This window comes from Ricinus communis, chromosome 10, assembly GCF_019578655.1.
Source record: "Ricinus communis isolate WT05 ecotype wild-type chromosome 10, ASM1957865v1, whole genome shotgun sequence".
Taxonomy (NCBI): Eukaryota; Viridiplantae; Streptophyta; class Magnoliopsida; order Malpighiales; family Euphorbiaceae; genus Ricinus; species Ricinus communis.
The window spans coordinates 21,364,220-21,391,876 of record NC_063265.1 but is presented as its reverse complement, the minus strand read 5'-3'; the positions used below and the strand labels follow the sequence as shown (position 1 = coordinate 21,391,876).

The following is a 27,657-nucleotide window of genomic DNA, read 5'->3' as shown; positions in this document are numbered from 1 at the left end:
TATTAAATATTACAAAAAATATAACTACATAGTTACATTAGAAATTAAAACACTAATCTATTTAAAGGCCAAAATTAAAACTATAAATATATATTTAATTTTTTATTTTTATTACTTCAATTATATATATTATAATATATATATAATTTAAATAATTACAAAAATAAGATCTAAATTCATTATACTCTTTAATTTGTTTATCATATCATTTTTTATAATATTTACTAAATAATTTTACGTTCTATAAAGTTAATATCAAGATTTAATATTTATACAAAATAAATCAGATTTAAATATAAAATCAAATTCATTTGCTTAAATATTTAATTTTTGTTAAATTAGTATATTTATCTTTAAAAATAAAAACGATGTAACTATCAATTAAAATTCTAAAATTTGAATTCAATCTACTGAATTAAAACTATTAATCAAGATGGGTTTGAGCTCGATTAGTTCCAGGCCATGTCTAGTCCAAGACATACGAATCTTTTTCTGGTTTCCATCATCATCATTGACCTCATATCTCTCTTTACCACATGTAGACTTCCTAATCATGAAATCGTCGTCGTATTATCTAGTTCTCTTTATTCATTGCTTCTCCCCTTTTTTGTTTTCTTTTTATGGCTTGCAAATGGGTCAAGGTCTTAACGGCTACCTTATTGAATCAAGGCTGTTAGTCCAAGACAATGTTACAGTAAATCTCATTATGGAGAACTTTCTTTCATGTATAATCTAAAATTAGGAATAGAAGGAAGGTTTATGTCTAAATTTTAGTTTTGGTGACCTCAATATATGATATATTTAATAGGTTAAAAGAATGATCCATCGAGTTCAAGACTGCTATTTAATATTGGGACAATACTATTCTAATATCAGTCTATTTTATTATATTCATTTGAAGACATAAATTTAAGAATGTTTTTAATTTCTGAAAAAAAAAATTATATTTTATACTTATTATTTATTCTAGCACATAATTTTTTTTAAATATCAAACTTTAATACTGATTTCAATTTTAGCATTTGATAAAACTATCAACTAAAATTATTGATGTAGCGTTAACTATAGCGAAAAGAAAAAGTATTGTGTCAACTTTTTTACTACTAAAATATTGTCCTTTAAGCATTTAATATAGATAAAATTTCAAAGTTAAAAAAGAATAAATAATTTTATATACTTAAATGATAATATATTAATAATAGAATAAGTTAATAACTTTGATGTTGATTTAACTATTTTTTATTGTCACCGAAGTTATGCCAAGTTAGAAAATTTGACCTATCATTTTATTAAAAGCTAAAATTAAAATTAATATTAAAATATGGTGCTAAAAATTTACAAACTATATTACTACATTTGACAATAAAATGCAAAATTCAAAATATTCTTTTGCAATTAAGCAATTCAACAGTCATTTTAATAAAAAGAAGGAAGTAATTGCATTTTTCTAAAAAAGAAATAAGAAGTGTTAATTTATATATATTAATTTCTAATTCTTTTGATATATGTGTTTATATTTTAAATATAGAATTTTGTTTTGACATGTATACTTATTTTTGACACATAGAATTTAAGTTTATATATAATTTTATAATTAATAAGTTATATTCCTAATTAAATAATAATTCTAATATTAAGAAATAGCATATTAATATATTTTAATTATCCAAACCGAAAGTATCAATGTCTTTCCATTTCAAGCATATGAAAACGAGATCTTAAGCAAAAAAGTCTTATATTCCTACAATAACATAAAAAATACATAATATATCAAATATTAAATTAGTTTTTTAATTAAATAATAATTCTAATTCTATTTTAAAAATATATTAATTATATTTTAATATTATATTAACTAATAAATTATTTCTCTAATTAGATAATGATTCTAATCCTAGAAAATAACACTTTGAATTATAAATTTAATATTATATTCACGAATAAATCAATTTCTTAATTATGTAATAATTTCTAATCCTAAGAAATAATAAAATCAATTATATTGAAAGTATTATTTTATATAATATTAAAAATTAATTAACAAATATTTTTTAAAATATTTTTATATTATTGCACTAATAAAATCTTTAAATATTAAAATATTAAAAAAATAAAAAAAATCTAAAAATATTTAATTTGTTTTTATTTTTTTTAAATAAGAAATGGATTTTATTAAAGACTTGAATCAACAACAAGAATATAAAGAAAAAAAGTTGGGGGAGTAGCCTCTCAATAACTAGGACCTGACAAGGAATCTGACGCCCGTGCTAAGGAATGGACAGCCTGATTTGCAGATTTTCTAATAAAAGCAATGAAATAACTGCTAATAGATTTACTCAACAACTTATAATCATCCAAAACAAGACCAAACAATGAGTTGTCACAAATAGAATTGTAATAAGCTGCAATTGTCAACTGGGAGTCCAATTCGATCAATACATTCTACCAAACGTGCTTTGAATCTAAATAGTTGCTTCCCTTAAGGCTAAACATTCTACTAGAGTAGGATCCATCACGCCAATAGTCAAGTTTGTAGTAGCCGCTGCCTTTCTTCCCTAATCATCACGAGCAATGCTGCCCATCCCTGTTCGCTGTGAACTTTTGAATAGACCATCATCCATATTTATTTTAACCCATCCCAAACTTAGACACTGCCATCTAGTAGACACTCTCGGATTTGCAAAGAGTACGCTATTATCGACCAACACCAAGTTCTTAGCTTTTTGCCAATTTGACAAGAATGTTTCGCCTTTCGCTTTCATATGAGCTATAGAGCTATATCTGCCACACCATACAATCTCATTACGATATGCCCTAAGCCCCAGCTTATTGCGGAGATCAAATTGCATTCCTCAACAAAATAATGATTGAATGCAAACTCTAACCATTGCCTGAAGGACACAACATTTCCACGTAAGAATCCTACCCTGGACTGCAACCATACTTCATGAGCAAAAGGACAATTAACAAACACGTGTAGTGCAGTTTCCTCACTTGAACCACAAACCGGGCGTAGATTATCAACATCTACATCCTCTTAATTAGCTGATCCTTAATAGGGAGACAATCACTACCAGGACGCCACATCAAATCTTTTACCTTATGAGGGACTTTTAAGCATCATAACTTCTTCCACATATTATCTCTCGTATTTGAAGGTTACCTAGAACCACTCACCACCTGCCTTCTTCATCTTCATCTTACGCTTCATAGGGTTGCAGACCTCAATTCTAACCCTGATCCTCATAGTTCCTCCACCCACCTTTGACATTGTTTGGATTCGCTTCCACGTACAATCTTATGAAATTGCTAATATGGATTCCGATACGTACTGATATGAAGCTAATCGGCAGATCAAAGACTTGAACCTAGAAGCTAGCATGGAACAAAAGAATTTGTTGGGGATGATCATTGGGTTTCAGTTGATGGACTAATAACATGTGTTGATTAAATGTCCAAGGACCCGAGTCAAGGATACACTTCATGTCATTTTCATGGTAGAACCAAAATAGGAAAATAGAAGGACTGAAGGACACATGTATGCTTTTTGATGATCTTGTCGGTGAAGCTACATGTTTAATTTGAGTCCTCCACAATCAAGGATAGATGATTAGCCTTGAATTTGCAATTCCTTGAACGTCACTCGTAGTTGCCATGGGAATAAATTAAGACAAGATAAATAAACTTTTGAATCAAATATTGACTATTCATAGACTTGATTTCATAATTCTAATTTGGCCTAAAGAATTCTTAAGATGATCTACACTATATATAGATGATGTTGACTTGTCGTGTAATTATTGTAATTTGTGTAATATTTTTTTTAATCATGGATAGTTAATAGCAATACATAACCCTACAAATAATTTTTTTTGAGAATAAATATAAATATTCTATTAATGAGAATTAACAAGTACATCTTGATAGAGAAAATAAAAATAAATATCAGATATCAAAAAATACATGTAAAAAGATTTACTCCATATAATCATCAATTGTGTTGATGGAGAAGTAGATTGCAACTTTGCAAGAAGAATATTCCACTCAGTTGTACTAAGCCACATATCGAATTTATAGATGTCTTTTAATGAGCTTGATTGTTTGAATATTGGATTGAATTTTTTTCCTCTTCATACTCCCATAGAGAGAAAATTCAACATCCTCGTAATGGAGGACCATATAACTCCTGTTGAAGGAAAATCAATATCCTTATAATAGATTATCATAAAACTCTTCAAAAAAATTAGTATTTATTTATTAAAACTAATTAATAATAAAAAAAAGAAAAATGGATCGGTGGGCCAAAACATATAACTTTGATTAAAAAAACAAAAAAGAAAAAGAAGAGGCAGCTAAGGTTATTAGCTTAAATTAAATATCCTTTAATGAGTTGAATCCCACTAATGAAAATATTATACATTATAAACATGTAATTAATATTATTTAGGAATAATGGAATAGACTAAATTTATTTCTTTATATCTTAATAAATTAAAGTTTATTAATAACATATTATGTCATAATATAATAAAAAATCAATTATAAAACATCATATAATTCCAACTAGAAATTTATTGAGCTTTTATAAAAAATATAAATGAAATTTATTTTACTTTTAAATTAATATTAATAACTCATATAATTAAAATTGAGCGGGGGTATATGAAACTTGACAAGCTTTTCAAGTACTTAGATATAGCTAAAATCAAAGAATACAATAATAAGAGAGAAAAAAGAAAAATGATTAGAGAGGAAATGAGCTTTTTGTATTTTCTTGATAATAACCAATGATTATTGTATATGGATATTTATACAAAACATATAGAAGGAAATCTGTATAATCAATTACACCAAGTTTGACTCATAACAAAATTCGTTATAATGCTAATAGATTCAAGATGATGCGGATTCTTCTCAACAATAAATACAACTTGAGAAGGTTATGCCACTAGAGAAATCTCCTATTCTTTTTCCATGAAAGTTTCCATATGAGCCTCTATTACTTGTTTAAAAACATTTTCTACCTTTCACATGATAATGTACTCTTCCACGTGACTGACCTCTCCCATGACTAACCTCTTCCTTTATATTCAACTAGGTTCACCGAGTGATTTCCTTCAACAATAGAAATAGTATATAATTGATCGATATGACACTCATATGTGAGCAACAACAGATGCACTTCCTATAAAGTTACTTCATGAAACTAAACATTAACTATAGTACCGACTACATCATATTCGGTAGGTAATCTTTCTAAGATTTAAAGAACTAGATCATCATCTGAAATTTCACAACCAGCAATCTCGAGTCCATCCCTCAAATATGATAATTCCAATTATTAATTCTAATAAATAAATAATGTATTATACCTTATATATTGGTTATTGAATAAATTATTATTTCATTTTAATTTTAGATTATTTTATTTTTGTTTATAAATAATAATAAGCTCAATTAAAAAATATATACCTAAAAGAATTTATAAGGCGGTGATCGATTTTTGACCGAGAGTTATGCTTGTTTTCTTTTTTAGTTACTATGTTTTTTAATATATTTTTAGAAATTTATTGTCTGTTTTTTATGGCAGTTTTATAACTTTTTTTATGAGAATTTTATTGTTTTTCTCAATAAAAGTTTAGATAACTTGGATAAAAAATACGACGAGTATTCTTTTTCAATTAAATTCATAATAAAGACATTAAAATCATCATGTAGAATAAATAAATATTTTAAGACTTTATTAACGTGATTAAAATTTTTTGATTAATTTTTTATTGTATTCTTTGATTTTCTATAGTAATTATATTTATATTAAAATATATAAATTTATTTCTATAAATGGCAATTTCAACTCTTTTAGGATTTTTTTCTAAAAAAAAATATTTATCAGGAAACTATTTTCAAATTTTTCTGAGTTTAAAACGCTTAAAAAATAATTTAAATTTTTTCTCTAGTTAATAAGAAAATTTTATATTTTTAAATATATGACTTTCTCTTTTAAAAAATTTAAAATATTTTTCTTTACTCTTCTTAAAGCACATATTATTTTCTCTACTTTTACTTTCATCTCTAACTCTTCTTAACAATTTTCAACATTATAAGCACACATTGAAAAATAAATTATATTTTTCTACAAAAATATTTTCGTCAGAAAACGAGAAACAATGAAACAAACGGAGCCTTAAAAACAAAATTAATAAGCTCAGTTATGACGTGTAAGGAGCGTGGTTGAAATTGGAAAATTAGTTTTACTAAACAGCAACCCATACAGACAAGGGAATGGCAATATTGTAATTAAATGTAATACTTGGCCTATAAAAAACATACTGCAAAATCTGCACAGAGGAATCCTCGAACCGCGAAAATAAAGTAAAAGAATAACATACGTGGCAGATGTTGAAGGCCGTTAAGAACACGTCATCAAATTCTGCAATGCCCATCATCCAGCATTTATCGTTAAGCATGGGCCCCATTTTCGTGGTCTCCATTTAAGCCGGGCCCACTCACTTCCATGATTCGTCGCCCGATGCATATCCTATGCGACAAACAACCGTTTCGTTTGACAAAATAACGATTATTTTTCCCTTTCTAATTTTGTTTAATATTATATAGTAATGTAAATATTATAGTTACGTGTTTTAAATATAATAGTTTAAATTAAATTTTACTATATTCTTAATATTTAATTTTATTTTATATTAAACTTAGTGCGAAAAGAATAATAAAATAATATTAATCTATATTGATTATAAATAAGTTTATTTATATTTATTTGCCTGTCAATTTTTTCATTAATTAGTTTTAATTAAAGTTTAATACTTCTGATATGAAATAATATCTAAGAGGACAAGAGAAGATTAGAAAATACATTAGGCGGCGAGATACAAAAGTCCAGGAAACTACGTAGCCAAAAGAAAAATACAAATAATTGTTTTATCTCTCTCTCTTGCTGTTCTTAATAATCTTTTGTATATGGAGAATAAATATAAAAATATTAGTTGACGTGCCTATGAAACTGAAGGCAATTTAATGTTGACTTATGTTTTATGTTGCTGTTGTCTGGACGTGTAATGATTAGAAAAGATGAGGCTTACCATTAATATTAAAATATCAATTCATATTTTTCCCAATATATATATATTAAAGTGCCAATTTGCCCTAATTTAAAGCTGATGAGTAATTAATTTAAATTTATTTTTTTTGATCAATTTATCTAACAACTTGACAGAAATAGCTAGAGAATTTAATTATTTAATTAGTATAAAAAGCTCAATTTTAATTTTTAAACTTAATATTGAATTTTATAAAATAAATTATTGTGAATTATTTATTTTAATATAATTTACTTTAATTATCTAATAAAAATTAATTAAATAATAATTTTAATAAAATTTTTTAAATCAGATAATATTATTAAATATTATTATACATTTAAAATAGTATTTAACTTTTTTAGCAATATTTAGTCTTAATTTTTAATAAAATATAATAACTTAATAATTTTTTAGTTTCAAAGCGGTCTAGACATTACTAAAAATAACATTAGGCATTTATAAAATTATTTGATTTAATTATTAAATTGATTTATTTTTTTAATTTTTAAACTATTTATGTAAACATAGAATGAAGATTGAGGATTAAATCATATACTAATTAAATTATTATTTTTATTAAGAGAAAAAACTAATATTATTAAAATATAAAATTTTATTCTATTTATATAAATAATATTACTTAATCTGAATTTTTTAATTAAGAATATTATCTAATTATTTTTTATTAAATAATGTAAAAATCATATTGAAATTAAATAATTTATTTTAACTCAATAAAAATTTATTATTATATAATTTAACGTTTAATATAGAATTTATGGATAAGATTAAATCTTTTATATCGAGTAAATTTTTTGATTGAATTGTATTATCATTTATTAGCAACATTGGGAGTTTTCAATAATTAGTAATGTGCTATAAACAAAATATAATATGAGAAGAAAGAAGTGTTTGGAGTTTTATTAAATTATAAATAATTAATTTTTATTTTAATTTATTTAAAAATAAATATATGTTCTAACAAATTCATTTCTTATTTAATTTTTATTAATACAAAAACTAATATAAGAAAAAAATAGTTCTTAGAAAGAAAAATAAAAAATATAGTAAAATTATTTTGTCTTTTAATACTAAAGAAAGAAAATATAACTTTTAAAATATTTTAAAAGATAAAGAATTAAGAAATTTATTTATTAGATTTTTTATAATAAAAATATATTGATGATTTTTATATTTTTATAAAATAAAATATTAAATTAAAATAAGTAAATGCAAATAATCAGTTCTCTAATCATGGCTCGTATCAGGAAAGTAGGTTGTATGATATAAATTGTTTCTCAAAATATTATGTTGGCGGATAAGTTATGAAAAGAAAGAGATGAAAAGGACTGCTTTGCACAAGTATTGATGATACCATCTGCCGTTTGAGTGATACGTCATGGTCATGCATCCAAAGACTTCTTTTGTAAATACTTAAAATATTATTCCAAAAAAGATATTCCAAGATGGACAATAAATAAATTTTAAAGAATTATTTGATAGTTTTTTCCTTTTTCATTTAAGGGGTGAAGATGTTTTTCATATAAAAAAGGTACAATCTACTTTTTATTTAGTATTTTTCAATATACATTATATTTTTATTATTTTTATATAATTTTATATATTTAATACGAGTCATTAATAAATTATAATTTTATAAATAATATGATATTTAACAATATATCATAAAATTTATAAATATATTAAAATTTTATTTAAAATTTTATTTCTTAAGTTTAATTAAAATTAAAAAAATTATATATTTTAACAATTTGTTATGATCATAAAATATATCTAATCAGATGCTAAATTACTTAAAAATATTTATATTATTAAAATTTATATTTATATTAATATTTAAAATTTAAAAAATAAAATAATATTAAATGTATATAAAAATATTTAAAAAATAAAGCACATATTATTACTTTAATATAAAAATATATTTATCCCTCAAGTATAAAAACATCAAACCACATAGTATTTTTTAAATTTTACTTCGAAATAAATAAGCTATTTTTATGTCTATTTATAGATCTAAATATATACTTAAAATATATGAATTGGTCTATATTAATGATAAAAAAATTTAATCTGATGTAAAATATGATATTATCGTATGTGTATTCGGTCAAAATAATTTTTAATTATATAAAAATAAATAAAGATAAATTTTAATAAATAAATTATTATTATTTGGCTCTAAATTGTCAAATTAAAAGAAAGAAGATAATAGAATTACACCAAAGGAGAAATAAGAATTATAAAATATATATTAATGACTTTTCTTAAAAAGTAGTGCACAGGTGTGAAAGTGAAGAATGGCCTAAAACAAAATAAGCAAACAGAGGCCACAAGAGTTCTTGAGGATGGAAATGAAACTAAAACACAAACCACAGATTCATTGTGTGCCAATTGATTGGAGAATTGAAAAGGGAAAGACAATAATGCCAATTGAAGATGACTTCTCCTTTAGCCATAATATTGACTCAGTAATATGATGAACAAGTAACACGTAGTCATGTCTGGATAAAATATGTGCCCACACAAATCCACATTCTTGAATTTGCCATGGATTCTGCTTTTCAAGAACACAAGACTCCTATTGCTTTCCCCAAGAACTCAGAAATTATTGTATCATTCTCATCCATTAATTAATTACCCATAACAATCTTAAAATTTAAATCAATTATAAAATTACCCTAAATAAATATAAAAATTATAATTATTTGAATTGATAGTTTTAGTATCAGTTTCTTACTCATCTATTGATTTCATTTCTTAGATTTTTTTTTTTATATATAATTTTTTAGATGTTTTGGCTAATTCTCACTTATGGGTCTCAGGTTTTGGGTAATTCTTGTCATTATCTTTGTAGTTTAATTTGTAATATAAAACTGTCTAAAAATAAAAGTGTAAGGGCTTTCATGGATCTAACTACAATTAACATTGTTTTCTTTTTCTATAAATCGAAAATTTAAAAAATGATGCCTTCAAATCTAGAGTTTTGAGTATGTCAAGAAGCAAGAATTGTAAGAAAGTAGTCTGAGTGTAGGTATAATAGATTATAGCTCTAATTATCAGTTAGACTTTTAGCCAAAGTTTAGTATTTAAACATCCAAAGTTTCCTTTCTTTTAGCTTAGTTGTCATAGGCAGTTACTTGTTAAGTAACTCATCTCGTATATATACAACAACTTTAACTAAGTTAATGCAGGTAATTAATTTAAGCTAATCTTTCAACTTTAACCAACTACAATTATGACATAGAAAAGGTGCTTGCAAGGGTCTTGGAACTAGTACATGTAAAGACCACAGAGCAAAAAACATACATATTTATTAAGGCTTTCATCCGATCAATTTGCTACTTGCTAAACAAGATGAACACTTGCAATGTTTGTGCTCATCTTGAGATGGAGTGTCGAGAAGCAAGAGCTGTAGAGGAGTAGTCTGCGTGTAGTTATAACAGATTACAACTCTAATTGTTAGTTAGATTTTTTTAATCAAAGTTTGTTATTTAAACATCCAATAGTTTTCTTTCTTCTAGCTGAGTTGTCATTGGCAGTTACTTGTTAAGTAAACTAATCTTGTATATATACAACAACTGTAACGATCCGGAACCAGATCACATGAGATATTGTCTGCTTTGGTTCCCACTGACCTCACGGTTTTGTCCTTTTGGTGGGTTCGAGAACTTTCTAGGAGGTCCCCCATTCTTGAATTTCTCGAACCAAGCACGTTTAACTTTGGAGTTCCTACAACTCCGCAGCTAAACAACCAAAAGGAACCTCATGTGATTAGTTTCAACTCTTTACATATATGTTATCAACCATTCCTCGCCCCATTTCAATGTGCAATTCGATTCATTCATGTAACTCATATCTTAGAGTGCTGCCATCCTAGAAGTTTCCCAAAAGCCGTTTATTGTCCAGGCATCCTATCTTTGCCTCGGCGTCCACTTCCCGCCTTCGTCGGACTGCTTCTCCAGGCCAGGCTGTCACATGCCCACCAGCTTCCACCTGATTCGTCCTCGAACCACACATTTACTATAGGAGTCCTGCTCTGATACCATTTCTGTAACGACCCGGAACTAGATCACATTCATTCATGTACCACCGTACTTTAGAGTGCTGCCATCCTAGAAGTTTGCGAGAAGCCGCTCCTAGTCCAAGCATCCTATCTTTGCCTCGGCATCCACTTCCCGCCCTCGTCGGACTGCTTCTTCAGGCTAGGCTGTCACATGCCCACCAGCTTCCGCCTGGTTCGTCATTGAACTACACATCTACTATAGGAGTCCTGCTCTAATACCATTTCTGTAACAACCTGAAACTAGATTACATAATTGTCCGCTTTGGCCCCCACTGACCTCACGGTTTTGTCCCTTTGGCGGGCTCGACAACTTCCCAGGAGGTCCCCCATCCTAGAATTTCTCTGAACTAAGCACGTTTAAATTTAGAGTTCCTACAATTCCACAACCAAACAATCAAAAGACACCTCATGTGATTAATTCTAACTCTTTATATATATATATATATTATCAGCCATTCGTCGCCCCATTTCAATGTGCAATTCGATTCATTCATGTACTCCCGTACCTTAGAGTGCTGCCATCCTATAAGCCTGCCAAAAGCCGCTCGTTGTCTAGGCATCCTATCTTTACCCCGGCGTCTACTTTCCGCCCTTGTCGGACCGTTTCTCCAGGCCAGACTATCACAATAACTTTAGCTAAATCAATGCAAATTATTCACCTCAACTGATCTTTTACGATAAAGTATAAATTACCCAATTATAAATCATTACAATATTAAAGGAAAAAGTTGTCTAATAGTCTAAAAAATCCAAACTTTTAAGGTAGTTTGCTACTATGGCCAATTATTTATAAATTGTCAATTTAATCATGATTTGGTCTTGAGCGCAACTTTAGCCAAATTGGGTTGCTGATCAAAATTAAGCAATGTTGATGATAACGTGGAAGTAATTTAGGGAATGAAAGTTTAGAATTAAGTAATGTGAATAAATAATGTGGCATTAGGACCCATCAATTTTGATTTTTTATATTTTAATTAGCGTCCGTGTCACTTTTTACGTTATTTTTTTTTACAAACAACTCAATTAGGCGAGAATTATACTTAATTTGCTAAACCGTGACTAAATTGTCAATTTTAAAAAATTAGCTAAAATAGTAAAACTTCGTAAAGATTTGAATTCTTTAAACTATTAGGCCAAAAGTTTTTATGTGTACTAAATTTGAATATTGTAATAATTTAGTAAGAAAAACTGAAGAGATTTTACTATTTTGAAAAGTTTCATAAAATGTTTTTCTTCTTTTATATGTTTATTTTTATTTTTTATTTTTTCTCATTATATTTTTCATTGTTATTTTTTCTACTTTTCACTCCCCACAATTTATCTCTTTTTTATTCTTTATAAAAAAGTATTTAAAAAAATAAATAAATATTAAATATTTCTTAATTTTTTATAAATAAAAAACACAAAAAATAAAAATAAAAATAACCCTTAATTTCTCAAACATTAAAAATTGACACCTTATATTGAACTTTCCACTCATACATTTTTTTCTGTCTCCTCCCGATTTTCTTCATTTTTTCTTTTCTCTTTATATTTATTGCAATTTTCTTATTCACTTTTCTATTAAACAAACACCACAAGACAAAAATACATATAAGTTTACATAAAAAAGAAGAATATAATTCTTTGTAAGCATATATAGTTGTCTAAGGTTTAAATAGTATCTAATGTCTGCAGAATGAAAATAATAAGTGTCTTCTGCCAAATGTTTCAAGAGTTAGACTGAGATGTAGAGATGTATTGTTTATAGGTATACTAACTATACATTGTACGTTGATCATTTGTGAATTGTAAATTTATCAATTAATATATGAGTCCGTTTTCTAATCTCTAGATTTCTAAATTATAATTTATAAATTTCATATGTAAGTGTGATAAACTTATAGTTTATAGTTTTATGAATATTTTATTTTAACCTATGAATTTATAGTTCTTTTATAAATTTTTAGACTACAATATATAAATCTCAAGTATATATATAGTGAATATGTAGTTTATAATTTATGAACTTATTATTTTTAAACTACGAATCTGTTAATTATTGATGTTTATAAATTTATTAATAAACTTGTGTATATAATCTATAATTGTGTTTATTAATTTATAATTAAAATTTTAAAATAATTAATCTAATATTTTTCTAAGATATTAAAATATTATTATGTAATGACAAAAATAATTAGAATTTTAATTTTGCAATTAAGTTACAATACAATTTAAGATATTAAAATATATTAAAGTGTGATAAATTTCATATTCCCATAGAAAATCAAATCATTAATAAAGCTTCATGAACATTTAGAATTTAATTTTAATACTTGGTTCTTATTATTAAATTACTAACATATTATTAAAAAATAAATTTAGTATGTAATAAACAAAAAAATATGAAATATATTAATTTAAATTAACAAATGGTTAATAATAATATAATAGGGTGAAGAGATGATACATAGTAAAAGAAAAAGTAGTATTTATCCAATGTAAATTAATTTTTTATATGTAAAATAATAAAAAGAAAACAGTTGCATGCGTGTGTGTTGTGCATTTGCGGCACAATATATTATGGACTCAGGTCTGATATTAATTTTGAAATTTAAATTTGTTTAATATATATATTTATATTTTAATTTTAAATTTTTATATATTTTTATAGTTTTTTTATTAATTTAGCAAAAGTAAGAAGGAAATTAATAATTGTAATTTTTGAATATAAAAGTGAATGGGTCAATTCAAATAGCTGTTGAATGAGCTATTTGATTATATTTTATCTTTTGCTAAATATGTTAGTCGATTTAAAATATAATTAATCGTTTATTTTTATGTTGTATAATATTTTTATTATTTTAATTAAAAATTAAATTATAAATACAGTTTAATAAAAAATTTAATATTTAATATTTATTTATAATATATTAAAAATAATAATAAATTAAATATTTTTAAATAGGCTAGGTGGGCTGAAGACGTGTAATAGAGGGCTTCCTCGCAAGAAGCTTTATAGTCAGGGGGCTTGTTTGGCTGAATGCTTTCAAGGCTTTTCTCGGCAGAACAGAAAATTAAAAAGAAAATTCTTATGCGTCCAAATAATTAATTATCTTAATGTTGTATTTGATTTCTCTTATTTCATAAGTATAAAATTGCTTTCATTATGTATTTTTATTTGTGTAATTTGATTATATATATTTTTTAGATTAATCTTAGCTTAATATAAAGACTAAAACAGTAATTTAAATTTAAAAATTTCCCTTCACTTTATATTTTACAAAAAAAGTATAAAATGAAAATACAAAGACTTAATTAATAAATAAATATTACAGGGATTAAATAGGACACTTTTCTCACTGACATAAAGATTTTTACATTTTTCAATTAGATAGAATTGAAAAATACTAAAAGCATGAAGATTCTATGTGCATAGATAATAAAATTACAGGAGGTAAATATCAAAATAGAACAGTGTTGGGGAAAATATGCATTTTTCCCCAAGTAAAGAAAAGATTCAACACGTATGAAATTTATCATATATTATATATATGAAGTTTTACGGTTTTTTTCTGTTACGACTTTAATTAAATACTAATTCTAATCCTAATAAATAACATATTAATTATATTTTATTATTTTATTAATTAAAAATTAATTTTTCAATTAGATAATATTTTTTAAATGATATTTTAAATATTATATTATTTAATTTTTTAATTTTTTAATTATGTAATAATTTTTAATCCTAAAAAGTAGGAATATGAATTATATTGATAATATTAATTTATGTCATACTAAAATAAATTAGTAAATAATTTTAAAATAATTTATTATCATATTAATAAAATTTTAAAATATTATAAAATATTCAAAAGTATTTGATTTGCTATTATTTTTAAAATATTATAAATAAAAATTAAACATTGAAAGTTCTATTAAACTATATCTATAAAATTAATTTTCTAATTAAAATAATGAGAATGTTATACAACGCACGAGTAAATAACTAATTACATTACAATTTGACTAATATACTTAGCGAAAAATAAATTTGTTGACTTTTGTTTTCAAAAATTACAATTACTAACTTCCTTCTTACTTTTAGTAAATTGTTTTAAGGGTAGTTTCAATAAAACACACACATACACAGAGATATATATATATATATATATATATATATATATATATATATAATATTATTTTTTCAGTTATTTATATAAAAGAAAATTGAAAAGAAAATCCTTATATGTCCAAATGATCAATTATCTTATTGTTGTATTTGGTTTCTTTTATTTCATAATTTGTACATTTTTATATGTGTAATTTGATTATATATTATCTTTTTTAGATCAATCATAGCTTAATATAAAGAATAGAACAGTAATTTAAATTTAAAAACTTTTCCTTCACTTTATATTTTACAATTGTCCAAGTAAGTCTTTTCTCCACTTTTATATCTTTCAAAACAAGGGGAGGAAAGGAGTTTATAATTTCTTTTCTATTCTTTTCCAAAAAAAGTGTAAAATAAAAATATAAAATAGAAATTACAGGGACTAAATAAGGCACTTTTCTCGGGACACAAAGATTTTTACACTTTCCTATCAGATAGGACTGAATAAAATTAAGAGTATAAGGACTTAATGTGCACAAATAATAAAAGTGCAGGAGGTAAATATCAAAATAGAAAAGTGTTGGGGGCAAAATATGCATTTTTTCCCAAGTAAAAAATAAGACTAAACACAGATGAAATTTATCATATATTACAAAGATGCAATGAAGACAGAAAACAGACTTTATATGATTAACAACTCTTAACAAATATAACCAAAATCACTTTTGCAGCTGAGTACCATCCCAACCCAAAATTTAGAAGCCTAAGAACTTACAAATTAATAACTTCAAGAGCATGTAGGCCTTCCCTATTTTGTTGACTGTACCCATTAAAGGCTATTAATTTTTCTCGTTCTTCACTATAAGAAATTGTATCTTCTGCATTACCTGCTTCATCATAGTTGTCCTCATCATCCTGATCATTGATGTCGTCATCGTCATCGTCATCGTCATCGTCATCATCATCATCATCATCATCATCATCATCATCATCATCGTCATCATCATCATCATCATCATCCACAAACCTAGAAGACCCAAAAATGCTATGTGCATCACCACAATCACCTGAATGTCCTACCATTTGATTAGCTTCCTTCTGTTCATCTGCTGTTTTGGCCAAAGACAGAAGGATGTTTTTTGCTTTCTGGTCAGGAGGAACCCCGTACTGCTCCATTTCCTTGTACCAAATAACAGCACTTCCAAAATCCTTGTTCTTACCATATGCATCCATTATTGTAGTAAAAATTGTTTGATTTGCTTTGACACCCCTTAACTGCATTTCCTCGTATTTTTCCATCATCTTATCAAGATTATTAGTCTTCGCATACCCTTTGATCAATGCCCCGTAAGTAACAACATTAGGTTCAAGTCCATCTTGTTTCAGTCTATTAAAGAAATTTTCAGCACCCGCCATGTCAGATGCATTCACATATGCTGATAACATAGTTGTATAAGAGCATAGATCCGGAGTGTATCTGCAAAAAACGTAATGATACAGCACATGAATTTCAACAGAAGTTAAAATATCCAAAATATAGTTGAAGCAGAAGAATAATTGCATTGATCTTCTTAAAAGTAAGAAAACTACAGCACCTCAACCATAGGACATAGAGGCTCTTTTTTCTTTTCTAACAAATAATTATTATTATGTAGAGGAAAATTTTCTGTTCTAGCTTCATCAAACATAAAACTAGTCCTAGATATGCTATCTTGCGGTCTGTTTCCATCAGGAGATGGCCCAAATTTAGAGATCCAAATATGGAGGTCTCAAGTTCAAGCTACTGCAATGGGAGTGGAAAGCAGTGTAGCTAGCCATCAGACTCATAAGACTCAACTACAAGAGTTGGTGGCCGACCAATATACATTTTACAATAGGGACTTGATCCACTAAAGATCCACCAAGAAGATCTGCCTTATACAGCTAATTTGATCTTCTGGAAGGTTAAGAATTCACCCTAACAGAAGAAAATAAAACAAGTGTAAACTTCCCATGAAATGAATTTGGTTCAAACCATATTGAGGTTTATCTTTACCTGTCCCTTCTCATGCTCTTAAACACTGTTCGAGCTTGCTCCACCATTCCAGAGATTGCAAAGGCATCAAGCAAAATGTTGTATGCTTTGTGGGTTGGCCTACAAAAGACAGCATCAGTAATCTTTAGAAATAACCATACTGCATTGAACTGAACCAACAAAGCAAAAAATAGTGTAGCTATTTATTTGGTTTAATAACCATTAAAATTCTAAATTGGACTTGAGAAGCCAATACAAATTCCATCTGATGCATGATAACAACAATAGGCAGCCATCCAAATGGCAATTCGCCTATATGTTTAAAGTTCACCACATGTGGTCAACAGGGTGGGTTTAGTTGACCTTACATCCAGTGCCTACTTGACCCACCCAAGGCAAGTTTCCCCAGTGGAACAAGTTCTAGCCAGAAACCACGAGTATTTAATGACATCTGTTGGCAATTTGACTTGTCAAGGTCCTTACACATCTAATTTGACAATTTTGGTGTTCATTTTTTTACAATCCCGCCCATGTTTGGAGGATCCTGATGGGGGAATTTTCAGCTGTACAGAGCACCATAGACACAGATTCTCATTTCATATCATGGATGCAAAAAATCTCTTAGAAAGCTCTATTCCTCATGTTATTTCTACAAGTATTCAGTGATTGACAAGTTCAAGTGATATAAATTTCTCAAGCTTAGTTCCAAAGATAACAACATCTAATTTTTTTATTATATACACACCTGACACCAGCATCCAGCATCTCCTCGAAAACAGCCAAAGCTTCATCTTCCCTCCGAGCTTTCCCATAAGCATTGATGAGTAATGCATAGCTTATGACATCAGGTTGAAGGCCGGATCTTTGCATCTAAGAAATTATGGATTTACTTCAAATCTGATATTATTTCTAAAAGAAACAGAAGAAAAAGAGGGAAGAGAAAATATTAAAGAACAAAAAATCCAGACCATATAAACCATAGAAAGCATTTGAAGACTCTTCAAACATGTTTAAGCCATCAAAAGGCTCAAGCCAACTCAGGACAAACCACTCGTAAACATTTTTATTCTCTCTCTGTTTCTCCATCTCTCTGATTGTAATCTAGATTGGATTAGAATGTATGATACTGAAAGGGAAGAGTTGAGACTCAGATTGCAGCTTACATGGGATAGCAACATAGGACCAGGTTGAAAGATTTTTGGGCTGGAAAAATTAATACTGAGATTCAGGGTTTGAGATGTCTAATCACTGGAGAAAGAGAGCACATAGAATTAGCATATATGTAATATCCCTCTCTAATTGATGAACGGGTTATAGTTACATCCAATATTATTATTAGCTTGCTAGTTAGAGTCAGATTGATCTGATGAGGAGTTCTTTCCACTTAAATGGAGTGATACTGAGAATGATCGCCTTGGGGTGGTTATCAAATCAAAAGACCATGTCCATTCTGAAATATTTCTGACCTTAAGCTAACACTACACAGCTGAACTATATCCGATATTCTTTCACCATTAAACTACCAAAAATAATTGTACCTTCTGGAAAGCTTTAGAAGATACAGCACCAGATAACGATTATGGCCAGAAACTTATTTCTAAGAGATTATAAAGCATAGCAAAATTTATATGCGTGAAAGCATCAAATTTAGTTAATTTTTTTTATCAATTTCATCTATTAATTCAACAACTGTATGAAGAAGAATGAAGCAACACAATGACCTGAGCAAGAGCAGAATAGCAAGATGCAATTGACACGAGGCAGTATGACAATTCATAAAGATTTGATATAAGAACCTTTAACCCAGCACATAAATACTTAAAAGCTTCTTTTTCTCCATCATGTCATCAAGCAAACACAAGATGCTCCAACTCTGAGATTTGGAAAATCATCACATATGTCAAGCAAATGGCACCAATGTCATCTAAAGAATGTTGCACAAACACTTATTCATACAATGCATTCTACTGAAGATTTAAAAAATAAATCAAAGAGCAACAGTAACAAAATTCAGGTTCTTCCATGCAATCCATCATGAAAAACAGTATGCAATTAAAATCAATTAAGACGAATAAGTGAAAACTTCAGGTTAACCAGATATTGCACTAAACAGAAATATCAAAAACAAAAACTACCAAACAAACAAACAAACAAACAAACGAAATCAAATCATTGAGTCTCATGAAGTTTTCGTGACAATCTTTTTCTTTCTTATTTTCATAGTATATCAGAAATCTAAATATTAATATGATGCTTTCTTTTCAAATTTTACCTGATCATAGATCTTTGAAACTTCCTTGTAATTGGTCTCAAATGACATTAGACTGTTATAAGTGACGGTAGATTTTGGAACTCCTCGCTGAGTCATTAGTGCAAATATTTGACGAGCCTTTTCATAATTCCCAGCTTTTCTATGCATGTAAATCATCATGTGGAACATTTTCTGGTCTGGTTTTAAAGGTGATTTCTCCTCGTCCAAAAGAGTCTCAAAAACTTCTTCAGCTTCCTTAAACTTGTTTCCCTGTTGTAATTCCAAAGACAATCATTATGCTTCAAGAAGCATCAGATGACAACATGCATTAGAAAATACATAACAGATGACAGATGCAACACCAGCAGCCCAATATTTATAGTAGAATTTTAATGATTAACTCATTCTTATTATCCTGAAGCAGATATGAGAGGTAGGGTGTACATAGTCCAGTATGCTTCAGGAGAAATGTAAAACCAAACTGACGTATTATATAAATAACTTGAAGCAAAATATTACATATTGATTTGGTTTGCAATGCAATTTGGGCCTTTACATTTCCCCTACATCAAAAGATAAACACTGAACCCTAAAATTCATTATAACTACAAACTATACTAATATACAACAACAAAAATATATTTAAAATAATTAAAAGCTATGAAATGTACAAAATTGAAATTTAGTATGATTTGATGTTTAAATTGGTTTCCACAAAATAAAAAAAAAGAATCAAATAAAACCACGAGCATACCATAGCAAACCAAAGTCAATTATTAGCATGGTTTGGTTTATGGTTTATATTGATCAATGTGCACTGTACTGATGGGTTATACTCAACCCCATCAAGTTAAAATATGAGGAAAAGTAGCAAAACATGAAATAAGTTTTCAATTACAAGGTGTATTTACAATATTCCACTTTTTCATATTTATATAGAAATTATAAAATAGGACCAGTGCATGTTCCCTTCCTCTCACTGGCATGCGAATCCCACCATGTGGAAGTGGAACCGCACAATTCATGTAAGAGGGAGTATACCTAATCCTATCTATTGCTTAATAGTTCTATATAATAGTTGAACTTGTATAAACACACTGTATTTTAATATGTACTTTGCCTAAATGTTTTAATTCTCTTATGGTGCAGATGCAGGTATATATAACCTCAGACATAGTTGCACGCAAAGGCATGTAGAAAATATGGCATTCACTATGTTTGCCCCATTCTAATACATTTGCATCTAACTACAAAACTTCATCCACCCTGAGGTATCTAATGGCCATCAACAGCATGTACAGACTGAAGAGAGAAATATGTACAGCACAACAGACTTGAATTAAGATTTTTTTTAGTTTCTTCTTTTTTTTTATCCCTCAACTGGTTTTGCATTCAGCAAGAGAAAGTTCAGCATCAATTATATTTTGAAAATACAGAGCATACATTTTTTTTCTTCTATCAGTACCATATAGAAAAATAAACAATTAACCTGCTTTGATATGGCTTGTTGAGGTTATTGAAAACATTTTATTCTCTTAGAACAAAATTTTATCCATATTCAGAGAAATGGTGATTATCTTGATACTCCAATGGAGTTACCTTTGGTCCAAAAAGTAGTTTCAAATTTGAAAGAAAAATGATTTAAATCAACTAAAATGGATTACAAATATATCAATATCATACAGAGACAGTTAGAAATGCATGCCCAACTAGAAACATTACTGCAAATGCATATGACTATATGCTTCAATAAAACTAGATTACCTCGACAAAATTTTTTAGTATTATTTGATACGTCACAGCAGAAGGCTTGGGACCTGAAGATTGCATCCTCCGAAAGATGGCTTCAGCATTATTATATCGAGCTCCTCTTCCATAGGCCTCCATAAGGGCAGTATGGGATACAACATTGGGCACATAGCCCATCTTGTTCATATAACTTAATACCTTCTCAGCTGCACTGAAGTTCCCTTGCTTTCCATAAGCCGTTATAAGCATCAGTGAATCCATTTCATTAAAGTCCCACCAGGATTGCGTCCTGACCCATTCTAGAATCTAGCAAGCAAGCAAAAATATCCAAATAGTTAAAGTACTAGCAGCAGCCGACTCAGAAAAACAGAATATCTTGTCTCATAAAAAATAAAAGGAAAAAAATCACGAAGCTGCCTCTTATAGACAAGATTTTCAAAGAAAATTATACAACATTCAATAAGTGCACATTTGAAAAGAAAGGGTTTTGAATTTGATATAGTCCTTTTGATAACACCCAAAATTCAGAAACCTTTAACTTCAAAGACACACCAAGGACTTCAAGTTTGTAAAAGCCAAATTCAAGTACCCTCCATATCAAATACACACCTAACCAAATGGATAATATGATTGATAGAGGTACTCAATTTTTTTTCAATCCATTATTCATATCAGAGGAATGAACTATCAGATGTAATCCAATTAATAAAATTGTTGGGCTATGTCTCCGAGAAAAGTTCTTAACTAATTAAGCATTTTCTAACAGTGGCATACACATCCACACCCTCTTTTACAAGACATGTATCTGATAGAAATTCCACTCTACTTTGAGACATAAGTCAATATGAAGAGCATGCAACTCCAAATTTTATACTTGGCAATATCCCTAACATTTGTCTTCATACTAAAGAAGAAGTGATAAAACCTCTAGCTATTAATAAATATACTTAATCAACTTTTCAAATGTATCATGAACATTTTTTTCCAAATGTAGCATGAGCTACTAGAATCGTGAGAAACCTAGCACCAATCCAATATCCGGCCAAGAATTCTGGCAGTTATGCTGCATGTTCTTGATTTCATCATCATATATACTTGTTTCAAAGATTAACTTACTTATATTACGCTGGAATTCTTAGCCAGATAGTCAACTCATGCTATATTTAACACAATCTTTTAATAGTTCAAGCTTAATAGACAGCACAAAAAGAAAAGAAAAAAGGGAGAAAAAGGAAAAGGAAAAGGTTGTGGTAAAATTGAATACCTGAGAAACAAGATGCCATTTCTTGAGCTGTTTGAACCTAACCAAAGTACCTAAAACCAAATGCTTAGGAAGAGATTGATTGTTAATTAATTTGGATTTAAGAACTGAAACAGGAGAATCTGTTTCCTCAATTTGCCTCATCAATCCTCTCCAATTTTTGTGGTAAGCTTCATCTGCTTCATCTTTAAAAACTTCTACTTTCTTTCTTCTCTGTAGAAACTTCCTTGGAGATAACATTCCTCTTGCTACTACCGTAACCTCTACTCTTCTTTTACCATTCCAATTCACTGCATTACTATTCACTACCACTTTTGGCTGCCTGAAATAATTTTTTTTTTTAAAAGATAAAATTAAACTGAAATTAAGAAACTGAGATAGAGATACAACCAAACAACAAAAGAGAGAGAGAAAGGGAGAGAGAGAGAGGACCTCCAATTAGTTGAAGCAGGTGAAATGTATGGCTTGAAGGATAGTGTTGGAGCCATTTCTTTAAAACATGCTACGTCTCTGTTTACTTCGTCTTCTTCTTCTTCCTGTTGCTCCTAATTGCTATAGATAGAGCAAAGTATGCGCCTTTTGCTTCTTCTTCTTCTTCTTCTCCTTCATGATATTTATGGATATTTTTTGCAAGTGCAAAGAGGATAGGAAAACTGACTACTTGCACATCCGTACACCAATCAGCGAGTTCATATACGACGACGTATATGTCTTGTTTTACGTATGTATAGATGAAATTGGTCCAAATAAAATTCGATATATTTCTTGTTTATTTAAATCAACTATTTTTTTTGTTTAACTCACATGCTTTCGGTGTTAAGTTATCATTCACAAAAAAAAAAAGTTATATATATTTTTAAATTTAAAATAATTAAATTTTTATTGTTTAGATAATAAAAAGAAATCATTGTAGTAAATTCATCTAAACATGTGTATAATTTATAAAATTTATACGGATTATTGTTATTGTTAATATTAAATACATTTAATATATTATTTAAAAAATTAAAATTCACTTATAAATAAAATTATATTAACTTAATAAAAAAAATTATAACCTAATGATTTAAATAGTATTAGTAAAATAAAATATAGAAAATATTTTTTAAATATAAATTGTTTTCTTATTTTTTACTTTAAAAAGTTATATGAGCCTTTTAATTTTAATAGTGTATTTAGGTTTAAATATTTAAAATATATTTAAATTGTGTTACTATTTGGGATAAGTAATTTAAATGAAGGTTTGGTAATTTACTTTTCAAAATTTTTGAAGTATAAAAAAATTATTCAATTATTTTTAGATTTTATAACTTTTTTATATTTAAATCAATATTAATTATGTTGAGATTATTATTAGTAATTTAATGATAGGATCATTAAATTGGAAATTATAGATTGTATATGATATGTATAACTTACATTATATACTAATAAAAAATATTTAATACATCATTTTTATAATATATATTAGTTATTTTAAGAAAAAATTAACATATTCGTATAACATTAAAAAAGTTAAATACTTTTTATAAATATACGTTATGTACTACTACTATTTCTTTTCTTCCGTTTCGTTTAATTTGTAATGATAATTTTAATATGTAAATAAAAATATAAACATAACTTTGCATGCATTTTTATTACATTATGAGTCTACAACCATCTATACAATCTTTAAGAATTTAGGTTGTATTTATATAAAGTATGTAAATTTATATAATTTTAAAACTATATCTTAATTAGAATGAATATTAACTAAATTAAGTGACCATCAAGTTAATTTAATTTATTATTATTATTATTATTATTAAAAGTATGATGATATGTTAATATTTGATTTGAATTGATAATATTTTAGATTCTTTAAATTTATTTGTGCTATTATTTTTTATAATAGCTCTATGATGTCATTTTGATATACTTTCTTTTTCATTTTAATATATTGTAAATATCCATAACTTATATATAAAAATTATATACATTATTATTTCCCTCGTATAATATTTATTTATTTATTATTACTTTCATTTTAGTATTTTTTTTAAGTCTTTACTTATTACTTAGTTATTAAATTAAGAGTAAAGTTCAAAATAATCCTCTGGTTTGACATTTTTACACTTGAGAGACAAAGATATTTTTCGTATTAAATAAGTAACATGTGTTTCATTTCTTCAACATTTTTTAGATATATTCAATGCGGTTCTCATTTTTTTAGATTGCAAATATTAATAAAAATATAAATATTTGATAAAATAAGTATTTTTAATTAATTTAGCATCTAATTAGATATTTTGTAATCATAAGAATTATTGAAATAAATATATTTATTTATAAATTCTTTTTTAAATCAAATTTAAGAAATAATTTTTTTAAATAAATTTTAATTTATTTATAAATTCTTTGATGCATGTTAGATGTCATATTGCTTATAAAATCATAATTTAGTAATAGTTTTAAATACATGCAAAACTATGTAAAAAGTAATAAGAATATAAATGTGTACTAAAAATGTTAAGAAAATAAAACAAGTGGTACTCATTTGATACAAAAAATATCTTTGTTCCTCAAGTGAAAAAGCATCAAACTATATAGTAGTCTTTTTAACTTTACCTTTAAATTAAAGGCAAAACTCATTATTAAGCTCTTGAATTATAATATTTTATTTTATTGAGCCTTTGAAATTTTAATTTATTGTATTGAGTCCTTATACTTTCATAGTGTTATTAAGGACTTCTTATACATATTTCATGAGACTTTTTTTAGTTATTGAACTATTGTACTTTTATTTTTGCTTTGTACAAGCGGCGGTTTCGTGCATGCATTTAAGTGTCTCTAGCGACTATAATCATATTGCTTAACAAAAGAATTATACAAATTGCACCATTTAGCTTTCTAGACCATGATACCAATTTACAGCGGGTCCTTCTAGTGAAATATAAACAGCTTAATAATTTAGGTCCTACTTAGCTAAGTAGTTCCCATTATGGTGACATATCGCTCTAGATGAACCTTCGAATCACCAGTCCTATTGAACTTGTTCATCTCAGGCATCATGAACTTCTCATGCAATTTGTCTTCGCCTATCAGCACCAATTTGATTTCTAGCATACCTTGCATCTTGTCAAGCCTACCACTCAAGCCACTCACAAATGCATTAGTGGCAAGGGCGGTCACCCTTTTAGCTTGGTCTAACACAAACTCATCAAAATCCCATACGTTTTGGGCACTCTCCTTCAAGCGGGATCTTCAGCATTAGCATTCGCAGCGGTTATGGTAGCAGCAATAGTTTCAACGACAATTGCAGCCAGATCAACTACCACATGAGTAACTAAGGCAATTGGGGTAATAACTGGGGTTTGATTTGCATCCATCCAGCCAAAAGTTGTTAGAGCTCTTCTTGAATCACACCCTCATGTCTCGATGATAGCATTCTTGAGGATCTCAACATCTTGCTCATTAGCTTTTTTGTTGGCCATCTCGAACATAGCTTTAGTCTTACTTGTAGAAACTTGATGTCTGAGCTTTCAAGAAGCTCTAGTACAGTTCGGATTCTCGATGAAATAGGTTTTCTCTCTAGCTTTCTTCTATCTTGCCTTTTTCCATCCAAATGAGTGTCTATATGGCTAAAACAACAAGGGATTAATGTACTCCATGTGATGTGTTAGATGTATAATGCATGTGGTATGCATAAAGATAAATAGAAAGGGTTAGCATACATAAAATCATTGTATAAAGCATCCTTCTGACCTTATTTCTCCCACACATCGGGTCATGGTGAGTCTTTCTTTTTTAGAATTTTGGGTCCGGGCTTCCTATTAATATGTGATAGTAGGCTTTACACGCATGCTATAAACTCTTAAAGCATAATTAAAACAAAGCAAAGCAATGTTTTTCAGTATAAGTATAAAGCCTATATATTTTGGATATGGGGCCTGATTCCACATATTCTTAGGCCAAGGATTTTCAATATGTGAGCTAAAGTACTTATAAAGGGAAAACATCTCAAATATCAAGCAATACGGTTCCTAAGGAAGATTTCTACTGTCATTTACCGTGAGCTGAGTCTTGGGTAAGGATAAAAGGCTCCCATAAGTAAAAGGTATTCTTCCTTAGCTCGTCTCCCCACTCAAGGGTCCACGCGATGAAGAAAATTCACTCATTACTTGTGAGTGATGGTTAGCCAGTATTGCAATTCCAAAGTTCGAGTGGAACCAAAGAACTACTAACTGATGCCACCGAGGCTATTGGGATAAAAAATAACCATAAAAGTGATGCAATAATCACTTGTCAAATGATAATATTAAAGACAAACATACATTGGAATCAACTTCTCTTATCCTTAGTAGAATTGCCACTGTGGCGGTGGTTTCAGGCGCGCACCCAAGTGTCTTTAGCTACTACGATACTACAAGGCTTTTCAACCTGATCGGAAACACTCTAACTAGTCACATAGACTAGCACGGAGATGGAGTCGCCAACTGAGTAATTCTCTAGAGTACTATTACTAATTTTAGTGGCGTACTAGATTCCATAAGAAGCTTCGCCACATCCAGAGATGGATCTGGAAGCCAGCTTCCTTATTTGTGTATCTTAGTCTTTTATTTTATTATTTAACAAGCTATTCCCTATAAATACAACAGTTTATATTTACAAGCATTCATTACAGCATGTGAGGTCCTCTTAAGTCTAACCCATTTTATTAACAGATTTTATTTATTAACCTATTTTACTAATTTAATTATGCATAAGGCTTTTTCTAGTTTAGCCCAATTATAAATTATTATTTGATTCCAACCTTTAAGCCTAGATGGACTACTTTTTATGCAAAGGCCCAACTATGTGATCTTAAATCTAATATGACTAAATTAATTAATTAAAGCATGATAAAGTCTACTAGGTCTATACATTAGCCCAATTATCATTTGATTGACCTAATGAACTACAATTTTCATGTTGAGTCTAATTTTTTACCTAGGATCTATGTGTCTAAGTTTTAATTAGGCAATCATATTGCAGTTATTTAGCATATATCAAGCATAAAGTAAAAAATAAAAGTGCAAAAAATTAAATCTAATTATTACAATCTTTCTTACAACTAA

General features: G+C 27.7%; 1 protein-coding gene across 3 annotated transcripts; it reads right to left on the bottom strand.

The window, feature by feature from the left end:
- Nucleotides 1–15,900: 15,900 nt before the first annotated feature.
- On the bottom strand, nucleotides 15,901–23,237 carry LOC8279884 (pentatricopeptide repeat-containing protein At3g59040). Of its 3 annotated transcripts, none has more exons than XM_048369840.1 (8): nucleotides 22,991–23,237; nucleotides 22,562–22,880; nucleotides 21,313–21,603; nucleotides 19,570–19,818; nucleotides 18,043–18,167; nucleotides 17,319–17,417; nucleotides 16,304–16,760; nucleotides 15,901–16,255 (listed from the first exon to the last, which is right to left on the bottom strand). In XM_048369840.1, the coding sequence occupies exons 1-8, from the start codon at nucleotides 23,044–23,046 to the stop codon at nucleotides 16,055–16,057; spliced, it is 1,797 nt and encodes a 598-aa protein (XP_048225797.1). In that variant the 5' UTR covers nucleotides 23,047–23,237; the 3' UTR covers nucleotides 15,901–16,054. The 3 variants fall into 3 exon arrangements, with proteins under 3 accessions (XP_048225797.1, XP_048225798.1, XP_015582982.2); XM_048369841.1 differs by having other exon boundaries at nucleotides 15,901–16,237; nucleotides 22,991–23,236; XM_015727496.3 differs by having other exon boundaries at nucleotides 15,901–16,760.
- Between the last annotated feature and the right edge of the window lie 4,420 nt (nucleotides 23,238–27,657).

Bases quoted from the DNA above. Each gene is read 5' to 3' on its own strand.
- LOC8279884 (XM_015727496.3), bottom strand. From the start codon at position 23,046: ATGGCTCCAACACTATCCTTCAAGCCATACATTTCACCTGCTTCAACT. The intron at 18,168-19,569 runs GTAAAATTTGAA...ATAATTTCTTAG, and splicing joins TTTCAAAGATCTATGATCAG to ATGCAAAGATCCGGCCTTCA. The intron at 16,761-17,318 runs GTAAAGATAAAC...CGTTTTTTGCAG, and splicing joins AAGAGCATGAGAAGGGACAG to ATACACTCCGGATCTATGCT.